Source organism: Channa argus, chromosome 3 (genome assembly GCF_033026475.1).
Source record: "Channa argus isolate prfri chromosome 3, Channa argus male v1.0, whole genome shotgun sequence".
Taxonomy (NCBI): Eukaryota; Metazoa; Chordata; class Actinopteri; order Anabantiformes; family Channidae; genus Channa; species Channa argus.
The window spans coordinates 16,479,763-16,495,738 of NC_090199.1; the positions used below are offsets into that span (position 1 = coordinate 16,479,763).

Here is a 15,976-nt window from a genome sequence, read left to right on the forward strand (position 1 = left end):
AAAATATAATACAAATTATTATTTTTAACCAAAATGGCAGAAGTGGCATAATCATTTCTGACATTTTCAAGAGTGTAGGCTCCTGTCATCTAAGAGTTAAATGTGTTAAGGGTAGTTCCATTGGTTAATCTTATCACGTGTTTCTTTTACCATGACTATTAAAATATATTTTTTTAAATTGTATACATGATTTGTCATGTAGTCCGTAAGGTCGCACTTACCCACCATCATTCTCCACCCATTTTGACCAGTAAATGGCATAGTACCACTGGGGGGCGCTCTGCTTTCTGCGCCAACACGGTGACCTTAGCGGGGACGCCAACAATCTCTTCCGGGTTCAAAGTGACTCGAAGTGGTTGGAGATTATTCCATGAAGTCATAATTTTTGTTCTTCATTTCGTTTCCTCGCTAAAGGGTGAAACTGTACGTGTATTTTATTTATTTAACTTATTTTTGCAGTTAGAATCTCCGCTGAGCATTTTACTTGCTGTTGCCTCAGTCCTCCCGGTAGCCGAACATGTCTGCGGAGGACGCGGACAAAACAACCACCACTGATGCCAGCGCTGGAGATGAGGAGGAAGAATGGCTGTATGGAGGTAAAAACCCCTTCATTCCACAAACAGAGCTCCTCCTGAGTGACAGGGACGTGACGCTGCATGCCAGCTGCTCTCATAATTAGTCTCTAACGGTAACCAACAACACCGTTTACAAGCATAGAAAAATAAGGAGTTAGCCTGGGAGCTAACGCGAAGCTAGCGCCTGTTTGGGTTGGTTTTATTGGCCTATATGCAGCTAAATCAATGGGAAAAGTTTATCTTGAGTTTCTGCTATCATGAAGTAGTATACAAATGGCTAATATTTGGTAAATATTCTTTCTGCCTCCCACTGGTTTATTTAGATGAGTTAAACAAAAACTAGCTAAAGGCCTTTTGTGAGGTATGTTTGAAATCAATTTAATTTACATGTTATGTTGTTTCAGATGAGTCTGAGGGTAAAGACGATGACGAAGAAGCCAAACTGAATGCAGCAGTCAGGTAACACCTTTACACATTGCATCCGTTGTTTTAAATGACACTTGTTCACATCCAAATTGGGAGTTAAACATGAAGAAATATGAAAGAACCTTACACTAATGTACAGTAAAGCACATATTGAACTACGATGTACTACGATGATGTACATTATTTATTTATATATATATATATATATATATATATATATATATATATATACATATATACATACATACACACACACACACACACACACACACACACACACACACACACTATATATATATATATATATATATATATATATATATATACACACATATACATATACATATACATATATACATATACATACACACATACATACACACACACACACACACACACACACATATATATATATATATATATATATATACACACACATATATACCACAAGTACTGAAATAACATAATATTATGTTATTTCAGTACTTGTGGTACGTTCATCTGGATTTTAGGTATTGTATTCAATTTGACTAATTTATTGTCAACATCTTTTATGTGCACAGTGCTTTTTTGATTTATTTGAAGTAGCTGCAGTGACTTTAACTGCAGTTGTCTTCTGGTATTAATATTATACTCAATTTAAAGCACACGTCTAGGAAGATGCAAAGACATACTTCCTATTGACTGATATCTTTAAGAAACCAATCATATTTATTGCAAAGGCTTGTTTTGCTGTGTTTAAAGACATTCCAGAAAACATTTAACAGCAGCAGAAAAAACTGCTTGTGAAAAATATAAAATGATAGCTTTAATTGTCGTCACTACCTACAGACAAAGCAATAAGTACACGTGCACATATTGTGTACTGTCTGTAACTTGAAGGAACTTTATACTTAATACTTTATTTTATCCACAGCGCACCTGCTGATGCTGCCACAGAAGATGCTGCTACGCATGCTACAGGAAATGGAGTGGCCTCTGAGGTAAGCAGCTTGCATGCATACAGTGTGTATTGCAAGGTGTTCTTTGTAGTAGTTTGTTTCTCATTTGTAGTTAATTAAATAAATATACTTTTTGTTGAAATTAATTAAATGTCAATCTATTAACAGTTGTGTGTACCTCTGAAATACCCATCACCTTGTTGTTTTCGGTATGTCAGGCCACTGGTGAAGCCACAGGTGAGGATGTGGACAGTGACAGCGACAGTGATGATGATGATGATGACGTTCGGGTCACAATTGGAGACATAAAAACTGGAGCACCACAGTACACGTAAGTTCAAATAGAATTCTTTAATTATTTAATTAAAACAAGAAAAAATGATGTGGGTGTGTTTACAAGGTTTCTGCTGTAGACAACATGTTTTGTGGGTAACATGTTACACTAGATGATTTCTAAAAACAAAATGTCACTAACAAACATAAAAGTTATTTGTGTAGCGTGTGCTTTCTATATGATTGCTTTCATATAGAGTGGACCTTGTCATGTCATTAACTAGGAAACCTTTTCCCTCTCCTAGACCTTATGGAGCTCCACCTGTAAATCTCAACATAAAGACAACAGGCTCCAGACCTTATGGACAAGGTGTTGCACTCTATTATTAAACTGCTGTTCGTTTTCTTGAGTGTTTGACCTTAAAATGTCTTTTCCCATTATGTCCTATTGTTCTCACTTCTTACTCAAAACATAAATAATATAATTATCCTGCATAGAGTGTCTTTTAAAAATGTGTTTGTTGGTTTTGTTTTTTTTGTTTGTTTTTTCTTTCTTTTGAATAGCCTCAAAGCTGAAGGGAGTGGATTTAGATGCTTCTGGAAACATTAACGGCGTTCCAGTGCTGGAAGTGGACATGGAATCCTTTGAAGAGAAACCCTGGAGGAAACCAGGTCTGTGTGTATTAGTGTTGGTGTGTAAAACAAAGGTAAAAATTTCCAGTGAGTAAAATATCTCACAAGTTTTTTGTTTGTGTAGGAGCGGATCTGTCAGACTACTTTAACTATGGCTTCAATGAAGACACATGGAAGGCCTATTGTGAAAAACAGAAGAGGCTGCGTATGGGTCTGGAGGTCTCAACCGTCAGCTCGGTGACAAGCAAGATCACTGTAAGTGACTGCCACTCATTCTCCTTATATGTTTCCTTCAGCTCCCTCTACATTTCAGCAGCTTTCGGTTTTTCTTTATGAGCCTCCCTTTTTTTTTAGGAGATTGCCAGTTTCCTTATGTCTCTTTCTTGTGGGCGTAACTGGAAACTTAACAAACTTAATCATTGTTTAATGTTGTTTGGGCTGGGCTGGTGCCTATAGCTGGTTCAACTTGCAAACCTGAACCAAAAAGAACCACGTTGCTTTCACACAGGCTAGAGGGTCACTGTAGCACCACGTTAGTGTCATTGTATATGTCGCCCCTTTCACAGCAACGCTAAGCACAATAACAACGGTCTTTTTGCAAACTTTGCTCCTGGCTTGGTAACCCTAGATTGGCATGATTGTTATGCCTGGTAACATTATTTAACAACACTGAACTTAGAATATTAATATTGGCCATTATTAGCCTTAGCCTTTAGGTGGCTAACAAGTATCAGGTATGCTGGTATTGACTATATTGCAGTTATACAAATCTAATAAATGACACAGGTATTTTTAATTTTACAACAAACCTTTACTGGGTCTTGTCGGTCACAATAACCCCATTATTGATAAGTACTTGGTTCCAGGTCAGCAAAGAATTAGTGCTACTCTAGAAACAGTTTTCTTTCCCAGAGCAAATTCATTGCAATTTAATGAGGGAAAGAACTGATTCAGGGCCAGCGAAACTGAAGTAGGCTATGGCTCTAAACCAGCCCTGCAACCGGCTTTGTGGTAAATGGGTAATTATTAGAAACACTTAAGCCCCCATTTTATACATACACTGCCATCTATATTTCTAGGTTGTTAAGTATTAATAATCCTATTTTGGCTCTTTCTTAGGTCCAGCAAGGCAGAACAGGTAACGAGAAAGACATCTCCAGTTTGCCTGTTCACACCTCAAAGCCAGACTTCACTTCTCCTGTGAGCATGTACAAGTCTGCCGTCAGTCAAGTCACCAGGTAAAATTTCCCTTTTTTAATATCACTTTTTAGGATAGATCGATATAAAAAACATGCACTAGAAATAAAGTGTTTCCACTAAAAATTAATTGTAAAGAAAAGTAGATAAGCCAACGATGTGTCCAGGCAGCAGAGGGCTAGATTAAAGTGCATTACATACACTAAATGGGTCATCTTCAGCAGAAGGAATATTTTTTAGTCATGGGCAGTTTGTGTAGCTTAAAAGATTATTTCAGCGGACACCACACAATACAAACATTTCATATTCTCACTTTTTGAATTTTAACCTGCTCAGACACTATCTTGACACTCAAAAACACACCTGGTCACAGCCAAGTTTACAAGTGTCCTAGGGGCTGAAACAGGTCACCATCCCATGGGCTGTATGTGTGTGTTTGTGTGTTGGGGCCGATGTTGCTCTCATCTCCTTTACACCTGTCCTTTGTTTCAAAATGGTAGGATTTCTCCCCCACAGTGGACTGGCCCGCCTGCTCAGGACATGTCCTATTATACGTAAGTGGGCATGGCCTTGTCCCAACAAGGTTAACTCAGCCTGGTGGGGAACGTGTAGATAGTAAAAGCAGGGGCCTGGCGTTTTTCTTGACCATTAAGCATGACCACAGAAAAACTCCTAGTTCTATTTTTAAGGCCCCAAAGATGCTTTTGCCCATGTGTCTTTCTTTTGGGATGGTTGATGTGCATGTGTCAAAACATAGTAGGTTACCATACTATAGAGTTTAAGAGAGGCACCAATTGTTTAATGCAGCTCAGGTTCATGTATAACCTTGGTGGCCCCTTGATAGATATGTAACTACTGACAGTATTGGTTGCAAATAAAACTAATTGTATAGCAATGATACAGATCATAAATGTAGCCAATTTAGATTTTGTTTCCTAAGGTATTACCTTCACAGGAGGGTCATACATTTTTGTAAATGAGAAAACCATTTTAACACCCTGAAACATACATGCATAGGGCTGGGCGATACGGCCAAGAAATCTACATTTTGGAGGAGGAAGAGAATAATGATGATAATGATTGTAACTCCAGAGAGCCTTTCAGTGATAGCAGATCCAGTAATAACTATATTTCCATCATTCAGAAACAAACATTTGAATTAATCAAAGTATTTTGATGTATCGCCCAGCCCTACCACTTTAATTGCTATGAGACTTTGATACATGAAGAAATGGTTTTGTTTCCTAGATAATTGGCAGAAATTAGCTTAATGCAGATATACAGGTATGGGTGTGTCTCTTCACTGATAATTAAGTGTAGAAGGTAGTTTGAGGTATATATTGTATATATGAGGTATTTATATTGGATACAACCAGTCCAAAGCATCTGAATGTGGATGTAATTATCTGTTTATGTTAAAGAAAATTATTGTCTACTATCTCTTTAAACTCTTATCAATCAGGCTGTAAGTTGCTATATTTTTGTCAAATTGTGCTCCCTGTGGACCACATTGAGACTTTTATGTGTAGTTTATTTATGCTTATTTAGTACTTGGCTTGTTGTATGAGTGGTATGAGATGTGTCAACATGTCATTTGGTATGGATACCGCTCAGTACCTTGATTTTTATTTTTCATATTCTTTTACTAGGAAGACTAGTGGTACCATAGATGTGATTGGTGGGCAGATGGCCACCATCAGCAGGGTTGAAGGCCGACGCAGGCACAACCTGGATGGCAACAATATCCAGGTAAACAGGAGCACCGCCTGAATTTAAAAAACAAACACAGTTTAGCTGTTTCTATGTGATCTCTAATTTATATTTCCCTGTTGTTGTGCAGGTGATCTCCGAACACTCCACATCAGAGGCTGAACCCACTCCCGCCAAGATTCCTGCCTTCTTCCCCCCAGGACCACTTCCTCCAAACATACCCCCACCTCCATTTCTCCCACCCCCTCCAAATGTCAGCACTGCACCCCCACTCATTCCTCCACCCAGTAAGTTTATCCTTTTCTTTCAGCTGCTCTCCGGGGATTTAGTTTTTATTAACCACACTATGCTGCTCATTATATGCAGTTGTATTGCATTTTCCTGCTGTATTCTGCTCTTTCTTCCCTGTAGGGTTACCAATTACTGTTCCTCCTCCTGGATTTCCTCCTCCACCTAGTGGCCCCCCTCCTGCTATGATCCCAACTTTGGACAGGTAACACTCATGCACATAACAAAGCAGTAATTGAACATACAGAGAGATTTTAAAATTCAACATACCCACATTAAATATTGTACTTCTGTTCTGGTAGTAGAGCTTGTAGAAATGTACACACTATCTTTAGTAACTTGCATTTTGCCTGTGTCCACAGTGGCCACCCTGGAGGTTACGATGGACGCGCTGTCCCTCCGTACCCATTCCCTCAAGGTACAAGGTTTTACTAAATAAACATGTGGAGTCAAAAACTGTTTTCGACACATTAAAGCAGATATTTGTATTTCTTGGTATTCACAGCTTTGGTTTCATTGGTGTTCACTCTGAGTATAAATATGCATCAAAAAATTCATCATCGTCATCTGAGAGATTACAGATGATAAGTAAGAACCAAGTCCTGCTCTCCTTCTGTTCAGGTGCATACCCCCCACCTATGACTGGAGGCGTACCTCCTCCTTGGCCCCCAGTGATGGACAACTCTAAGCCCTGGGACTACTATTCCCGCCGTGATGACAAGAGAGAAAAAGACAGAGACAGACCCAGAGAACGGACTCACGAGCGGGAGAGGGAGAGGGAACACAGTCCAACAGCTATGGGCTACACCAGGTAACAAAAACACACACACACACACACACGATGATGCTTTGATGATGCTTTTTCATTTCTCTTTGTTTTTTTCCTACTACAAATTTACCTAAAGTGCCTTGTATGTCGCTGAAAATCCAATTGTAAATAGGGAATATGGAGATGCCATCAGTCACAAACTGAAAAAATATCTGCTGCAGACAGTTGTCAGGTTTAAGATGCCTGCAAATGTAACAAAATAAAGTAAAAGCACTGTTCCTTGACTTCCACAGCGACGAGGACCGATATCGTTACCGTGAGTACCAGGAGCGTGGATATGGTGAGCGCCATCGTGACCGGTCGAGCCGAGAAAAAGAGGAAAGACACAGAGAGCGGCGGCACCGAGAGAAAGAGGAAGGACGCCACAAGTCCTCCCGCAGGTATATAAGCACACACACAAATTCTGTTTTGGCACAGTTGACTGTTGCTAAACCCATAAACCCCTATTCTGAAATTTTCTACTTGTTAATAAGGTGTATGAACAGCAATTATAAATGGTTAAATGGTAAACTGACTATCTTTCAGTAAGACTAAAAATGTTTTTCTTATTTGTCTATTTTCACCTTTGTCTCCTATTTTATTGGCACCTTGCTGTCTCTTTCTCTTTTCACTTGTACCCCTTCTTCATTTCATTTCACCTTCCCTTGTTCTTCTTCCATCTATTGATCTTCTTGTTCCTCCCTCCCTGCTCTTTTCATCTCTCCATCTCTTCTTACCTTTCCTCTCTGCCCTCTGCTCTCTTTTCTAATCGTATTCCTCTACTTTCAATCTCCCTTTCTGCCCTTTTTGCACTCTCATCCTTTTTTTCCGTTAGCAGCAGTAGCAGGAGGAGGCACGACAGCGAGGAGGGGGACAGCCACCGGAGGCACAAACACAAAAAGAGCAAGAGGAGTAAGGAGGGCAAAGAGGCCAGCGAAGAGATCAGTGGAGACCAAGAGAACCAGGAGGCCATGGAGTAGCTCTTTTCACCTCCCATCTTCCTTTCCTACGCCTGTCTTGTTCCAGAGTCTCCCAATAAGCTGAAAAAGATGGAAAGAAACGAGTTGAGTGCAGACCAACAGAAACAGAAAGTCAGTCAGAATGATCAGTGTGTCCCATCGGGCCCATCTCCATTAATCTCCATCCTTCTCCATCCTAATATCATTTATCATTAACATCACTTTGGAGAATGGATGGAGCAGAGTAGGTGGTAAAGAAGGGATAGTTGTCTTCTTACTTCATCCGTCTTTCCATTACTAGTTGACCTCAGGCAGAGCATCAATCGGTCTTTTGCCACGTCCTTCCTCCCTCCTGCCTGACTCTTGGAGCAGTGCTGTAACGATTTGGTCACGCTCAGATTTCATTGTAAAAATAGGAGCATCAGCAGAATTGGCTCTTTTTGTTATATGTTCATTGTCCTTTTGTTCTAGTCCTGTATAAAGACACCTATGAAGAGCTGTCAGTTAAGTTCAATTAAAAAAACACTTTTGATAAAGACTTTTTGTGACTTTTTTTGATGAAATATTTTTACTTATTCTTCACATACAATCTATTATTCCCAATCATAATTATTATAAATCGCTCAAAGGTATTTATGACACATTAGGCTTTTTGAAAATAATCAATAAATAAATAAATAAGGTTGGTGACTGTACAAATATGGATTATTATATAAAATTGATGCTAAAACTATTTTCAGCTTCATCTCAAAACGATGAAACTGCCTTAAATATTACTTTACTGTTATAATAATATTACTATTACTTTACACATAGCAACATAAAACGCTGAAACAGGTTTTTGAAATTGATTTCACATGTAATTTGCACAATAAACATGAAATATTTTTAGTTTAAGTCAAAGTTACCCCACATAGTAAACTGAACATTTTGTAAAAATCTAGTAAACTTGTTTATTTATTCATATTAAGGAAAACAATTTGCATTTATTGTGTGTTTAGCTAAAATGTGTTCAGGTAAGTTAACTGTTGCCGCTGATCTTTTACATTCTCCATGCTAATAAAAGTAAACCTTCCGTGTTATAACTTAAAGAAGCAGAAGTAACTCATTGTTTGATTCTGTTATGGTTTATATTCTGAAGATGACATGAAACAAAAATCTGTCAACTGAAGTATAATGGCATAATGTTTTATTGCATTTAAAAACCATGTGCATATTTACATTTTTGATCTAAGATGAAAAATAACATGCTCCTGCACTGAGGTCCTAGAAGACAAAAAAGCAACTAGTAACTTACTCAGATTAATTTAAAAAATGTTATTTTTTTAATTTTGTAAACTGTTACACAAATTACTTTTATTTGTATGTAAGTACAATTTTACCACAGCTACAGTACTTTTGCTTGAGTAAAATTACTTTATTTTTGCCACCTCTGCTGTTTACTACTGAACACCGAACATTGAAAAACCCAATCAAATAACTTAAATGTAATTTGTGATTATCGCACCTTTTGATATGTTCTAGTGACAGATCAGAAACGTTTGATCGGATCTTAACAAAATACACATGCACCAGGCCAAATTCCTCAAACGGGTCAAAGTCTCTTCTCCTTGGTGGCTATTTGTTTTGGTTACATCAGCTCACACGTGGTTTAAATCCCACAGGGGAAGACTGTCTATGCAAGGCAGGCATAGCAGAGGTAAACCTGGAGACAAAATATACGGATAGTGTGGGAGACAAGCGGGAAGGCACATTTACAGTAAGAGCTACAGATGGAAAGCTTTAGGAAAAAAGAGAAGAGAGGGATCCAGAGGGTGAAATGTGTTGCTGTTGTTCTTCTGAGTCTTCTCTCATTGGCAAACTTTGCTCCTCTAAATGGATGTGACCATCTGGTAAAACCAATAACTGTCAGCAATGAGGATGTAAGTGCTTAACTTTGTTTATGAATTATGAAAAAAGTTACATCAAATCCTCCTCGGTTCCTCAGTTATAAAATTTTAATTTGGAACCAGAAGATGGCCGTGTCCATTGTTGGAAAACAAAGACTTACCTAATGTCTGTGTTTATAATGTATGTGACCACTGAGCAAAATGTAATTGTATACCACACATTTAATTCATCGTACAAATAACTGTCTCAGAGATGTGATGTGTCTGTGGTTTCCAGATGTTGGGTAGGTGGCTGTATGTCGGGGGGAGCTCTGACTTGCCAGGAAGCCGCTCTCTAGGCCGCCTGCTGACAAGTGTCTGGCTGGACATCACTGCAACTGCACAGAGAAGCATCCTCAATCTCATTCAGACTCAGAGAATGTAAATCTCTACACACCAGCATCAGCACTGAAGGCTACATGTGTTGGAGGGAAATAAGGATGACGTAGAAATGAGTTTGGGTTGATACCATGGCAGTGTAGACCTGCTGTTGTTGTAAATGCCATAAGGATGAGCGTTTTGTCGCTGTAACTTTTTATTGATGTGATTACCTGGTTAAAATAAACAAGCAAAATTAATTAACTCTGGCCACTTGGCGGAAGAGTAAACAGGAAGTAAACAATTAACAGTCAGCTTGTAAAGTTGAAACAATGAACTTGCAATTAAACAGATGCTTATTAACACAACCATGTGGACACCGGCAATAATTTGGAGCCATATTTCTGGCTAATTGGTCTGCAGTGAACTGCAGGCTGTTAACTGCACTTTTAAGAGGTTTATAATGTTTGGCCTATTAATAATATAGACATATTAAGGATAGCAGATATAAATATGTAAATTGTAATTTATGTAAATCTGCTAGATGCTGTTGCCTGTCATTTCTTCCTTACAGATACGGTGAATGTTCCAGTTTAACATACAATGTGACCTTTGAAAACAGCACAATGATAATTGGTGAGCCAAGATCCACAGTGTATTAAAGGTCTCTCTGGAGTGGAAACCTGCATTCAAAGAGTCACAGAATTCCCTCTCATTTCCAGTTTTTCGGTTTTTACAGAGCAGCCTTTCTACCTTAAGGAAGTTTATCTGACGACTGATTGCTCAGACTGTTTGGTTGTGCACGAAGAAGTTACCTCTGACAAAGACCATTTTACCAGTCTTCTGCTCTTTAGTAAGAAATAATGACTTCTAAGTCCTAAAATACTGAAATAAATGTTTTCTAATGAACTCACTTAAAACCAGGCAGCTGCTTCATGTGAGCAGTGGCTTTTGTTTACTGTTTAAATATAGTATAAATATATGTATCTTCGTTGGTTTAACAAATTTCATGGTGAAATTTTAACTTCAAACTCCTTTGTTTCTAGGCAGGAACAAAACGGTCTCATCGGATGTGCTGGAGATGTTCAAGAAACAAGCAGAATGTCTCCATATGCCATCACCTATAATGATGGACCCAAACTATGGTGAGGATTTTCTTGTCTCCACATGCTGTCCCTGCTTAATGTCAAAAAGAGGTTCTGGTACTGTGACTTATTTTCAATGTGTACCTACACAGAAATCTGCCCAGACAACATCCCATCATCAGAGGGGCTCAGTGCCCTCAACTCATTATTACAGGCTAAGATGGGACATGGACTTGCAAGAATCCTGGATAAGCTTTTTGATATGTTTGTGAACTGATTTATGCTCAGTTTTGTTCATGCCACAAATAATTTTATTATTAGGAATTAATGATTGGTTTCTTTATGATGATAAAACCTGATACATTTTAATTATCAATAAATGTTTTTATAAACTGCCTTATTTTTGTAGTAATTGGAGGATTTGGTAGTAGTAGTAGAAACAACACAGGCATATTTTCTTCATTATTTAGGTTATTTTCACTGTTTTTCCCCACGAAAACAAGCAGCCACTGTTTTACAATATGTGGCTGACAAGATGCTACAACAGCTCCTTTTAGGCTGTGGTTTTGGGAAGAAATCTTATATAATTATGGAAGTAAGTTTATAGTCTAATGTTTTTTTGTGGTAGAGGGGTGGTGCTGTCAGCACCCCTACTTCCTGTGGCTGTACACAGTATCATTTACAGTTATTATCACACAGTTACACACACTGAGCTATGCCTTTTTCAGTAAGCAGTCTTCTCGGGATGTTTAAGAAGTTTTAATTCATTCATAGTGCGAGATTTTAAAATATCCATAATTTAAACATAGATAACTGTGGTTTAGTGGGTAGAGGAGGTTGTACACTATCTGCAGGTTTGGTGAACCAATCCCCGACTCCAGTCCACGTGTGTCTGGACGAGAGACTGAGCTCACAGGCGGCCCACTTTGAATAAGCATCTGCCAAATGGCTATAACAGAAGCACCTTCAGTGTTGACTGCAGGTCGTCCCATTTCTCCTGCCTGTTGTCGTTTCTTTGTTTTTATGCACAGAGAAAAGCTGTTCACAAGAAAAGCTCAACTTTCCTTTCTTGGACTGTTACCATTTTCTCAGAGAAATTGATCCAATCTTTTATTGTGTAGCTGTCCTGCAAATCAGCAGCATCACAAATTCTTACGTATTCAATCAACAGGACTGAGGGCTCTAAGTAAAACACTCAAAACTGAAGTATTTCTGATAGAGGTTTAAAGTGGGTAAGTGAAAACAGAAAACAGAAAGAAAGATGGGAAGGGGGGAAGGGGCTGTGAAGAAAAGAGACGAGAGTAGGCCTCAGCTTATGACCAGAGAAGAAAAGCAGTGCAAACTGCAGACCAAACACATCAAAAAGTTTGTTCCATCCAAAGTTGTTTGGTCCTCTTTTCTTTTTTCACATTTATCTTCTTTTTCTCACCCTGTTTGAGAAAAAAGTTTGAGAAAACAAAAATACAGTGAGGTGAAAACCTTGGCTGTTTGGAGGCTTCAATGGTTTCACAACTTGTAAGGCTTCTTTCTTATAAAATAAAGCTACATAATGTTATGTTGTATTGGGTTGTTTCATCTGAAAACAAACAACATGTACAGTGTGTATTGTTAAGTGTCAAGATAAGTTAAAGATAAGCTTTACTTTTACCAGCTGCAACATTAAAAACATCATTACATCAATAATTCAAATCCAGTGTAAAAAAGAAAATTACGTAAAAGGTTATAAAAGGGGGACTCAACCAACTCTCAACCTGCTTCTTGTGCTTCTAGTTTTGTGAGCACTTATGTATCAATGTATTAAAATGTGATTGTACTTTACTTTCCTCTCACTTTCATATATATTTTCCCTGTTTTTAACAAAAAAACTCCTCGTGATGGCTTGTGGCTGCTCATGCTGCAGTTGTTCTAATCTTTGTTGACTTGGTCCCCCAGACAAAATCCCCACCCACTAGCTCAACCAGATAGTAAAAAAAACAGACACATTGTAAAAAACTAAGGACTCCATGTGAGAAACCTTTGACCTTTAACTACGTACGTTTGATACAGGCCTGTAAACAATCAGCTTCTATATGCAAAGATAAACAGATCTTTGTGTAAGCAGAAATTTACTAAGCATAATACTGATAAAACCTGAAGAAATACCTGTGATGACATTTGACCACTTATGGACAATGTGACATAAACATAAGTGATACAAGTTGGTAACAATTGAGTGCTAATACATTATTTAAGTATTAGTACTGTAGAGCTAGAAGGACCTTTGCATGACTCCTATTTAAAGAAGAGTTACTATGCAGTATCTTGTTTATTAATTACCATGTTTTAGATTTTGAAAAAAAAAAACAACTAAAAATCAATAGACATTCACCTTTAAACCAGACTGCCACCATACATCTCCACACTGAGGTAAATAACAAGTCCTTATGTGGGACGAACTGTTGAACTTGCCCCTCATATAAGCTTAAACCAACCAGCTTCATTACACACAACATACATTTTTAGGATCGACTCACATTTTTTTTTGTGTAAGTAGATGTGGTGAGTCACGATGGAGTTTGTTCATCTTGCTGTGGCTGTGCTCAGCCTTCTGTCTGTTGGACATTCAGGTCCTGTGACCAACTGTGAGACTCTAACCCAGCCTCTAGAATTCCAAAAAGAGCAGGTAAAAGATTGTCTCATCCAATTGTTCACTTTCATTTTCTGCTTTTTTTTTTTCAGTTTTGAAAAAAAATTACACAACTCATAAATGTGATCATGTTTGTAGGATTTTCAACTAAGAAAGACACCGTCTGTTTCAGCTACTGGGCAAATGGATTTTCTTAACAGAAAGCACAGACATCCCTGGAACCCAATTGCTGACAAAGATGTTTCTGAGTAATGCCTGGTTGAAAATCACAACTGCAAATGAAAACGGTGGCCTCAATGCAGTATACTTCTATAAAATGTAAATGAAGACAGAAAAATGACACTAGCAAGTTTTAAATTTCAGTTGATTCCAAACTCCAGGGATTCAGGCAATTCTGGAGCTGAACTCTTGTTTAGTACAAATATCTGAGAGTAATTTAAAGTCTATTTTCATTTCTGTTTGTAAAAGGGGCGGCCTCTGCTTCAAACTGTCGGCTAATTTTACAGTAGAAAGCAACACTATCTCTGCTGGTGAGTACCTTTGAGGCAAAATGCTATACAAGGATTTTGAGCAAACACATTTAGATTTTGTATCCAGTATTACCCCAGCACTTTGTGTATGTGTGCATCTATCTCCAGTGCAACCATATGCTATGTCTGCTACCCTTCTGAAAACTGGCTGCCCTGACTGCCTTGTTTTTTTCGGAAAACACACCATTGGAGGAAGCACATACACTACTCTCCAACTCATGAGTAAGACTAAAGACACACAGACCCATAAGAGTAATTTAGATTGTTGTGCTTGTTTTCTGCCTGTTCCTAGACTGAAAAACTTGACGAAGAACTTCATATTTAATGTGCACCAATCCTCTAAATTCAATCCGGAAAAGAATCAATACTTGACTTGATACAGACAGATTGTGTTAGGGCATTGGGAGAAAGTAAATACATTTAATCTTTAAAAAGTAAATACATTTAATCTAGTAGTGTACTAACATTCATTACTTGTACTTGAGTAAGAATTTATGCAACTATTTGCAGTTACAAGACAAATCCAATAAGAAATGTTTTGTACTTTTGACTTTGATAATAAATTATGTACGGTCTTATTATCCAGCACTAAATTTGACTATGAATGTCAGTATTTTGCGGCTTTTTGTGAGAATGCATGAATAAGAGTCTATAGCAATGATAGTATGAAGGAGACTGCATCTTACACTAGTTTTGTCTCTCAGGCAGGAGAAGTATGGTAACTAATGCTGAGCTGGATGAGTTTAAGAAGCAGGCAGAGTGTCTGAACTTATATTCGCCTGCTTTCTTGGAACCAGAAAAAGGTATGAACATTCACATGTTTAATGTGGCTGCCATTAATTTTGTTTTTCTTCTGGTAAAATCTTTGAATTTGAATGTTTAATGAGTTTTCCTTTGTGACTTAGAACAATCAAATTTCAATTTCAATTTAGACAGTTGTAGATATGTGTCCAATTGAAAAAACAAGCAACTGTTAGATTTATGTTAGATTCAGTTTAAACAAACAGCTTTTCATGACACATTGTCATCGAAAAGTGAAACATTTACTGAACCTGCATGTGACAGTATGTAGGAATGTGGAACAACAACACAAGTGGGTAAATAGTTGACATCAAACAAAACTGATTATCACTGCTTAGGTCTCTGAGCAGCAAATGTGCTTCTTTTTTTGTTTGTAAAACATATTCACAATTCTCTGCCTCACAGGTCTTTGCTCGGATGACCTCACCCAAGAAATTGGGACCACTGACGTTACAAATGTCATGAATGGCATGGCCTCTGAGGCTTTCGAGAAGTTTAACACCATCATCAACAGTGAAAATGGAGTGCAGACACTAATCAAAATAATCTCCAGCGGCATTGATACATTGAAAAACAATTAACACTGTGAAAAATGTAATGTCATACTTACATATTGAAGATGACATGTCAGTGTGAAAGAATTCTGACGATAAAAGACCCTAAATGGATATGAAGTGGTTTTGTTGTTTTATAGTATCTACCATCAACCATCTAATACAGATTTTTAGTTTTCTCATTGTATGGGACACGCAACATCTTCAGAATTCTACACAAGAATGCTTGTGAATTGTTATATTGGAAATTGCACTGCATCAGTTAGCAGGGGAGGAGTCCGTTCAGTTTGCACACCTGTGGTGAGATTTGACTCCTGTAATGCA

At 37.9% G+C, this 15,976-nt stretch overlaps 1 protein-coding gene across 5 annotated transcripts; it reads left to right on the top strand.

The window, feature by feature from the left end:
- The first annotated feature begins 316 nt into the window (after positions 1-316).
- fip1l1b (FIP1 like 1b (S. cerevisiae)) lies at positions 317-15,766 on the top strand. 5 transcript variants are annotated; one of them, XM_067497267.1, is made up of 26 exons: positions 317-596; positions 980-1,034; positions 1,918-1,984; positions 2,161-2,273; positions 2,521-2,585; positions 2,780-2,887; positions 2,973-3,103; positions 3,968-4,086; positions 4,546-4,599; positions 5,695-5,794; positions 5,886-6,042; positions 6,167-6,248; positions 6,406-6,461; positions 6,665-6,854; positions 7,106-7,252; positions 7,687-9,732; positions 9,977-10,119; positions 10,631-10,692; positions 10,796-10,909; positions 11,103-11,201; positions 11,294-13,803; positions 13,906-14,085; positions 14,236-14,297; positions 14,406-14,519; positions 15,002-15,100; positions 15,504-15,766. In XM_067497267.1, exons 1-16 carry the CDS (start codon positions 518-520, stop codon positions 7,829-7,831), a joined length of 1,668 nt encoding a protein of 555 aa, XP_067353368.1. In that variant the 5' UTR covers positions 317-517; the 3' UTR covers positions 7,832-9,732; positions 9,977-10,119; positions 10,631-10,692; positions 10,796-10,909; positions 11,103-11,201; positions 11,294-13,803; positions 13,906-14,085; positions 14,236-14,297; positions 14,406-14,519; positions 15,002-15,100; positions 15,504-15,766. The 5 variants fall into 5 exon arrangements, with proteins under 5 accessions (XP_067353368.1, XP_067353367.1, XP_067353370.1 ...); XM_067497266.1 differs by having other exon boundaries at positions 13,940-14,085; XM_067497269.1 differs by having other exon boundaries at positions 7,690-9,732; positions 13,940-14,085.
- The last annotated feature ends 210 nt before the right edge of the window (positions 15,767-15,976 follow it).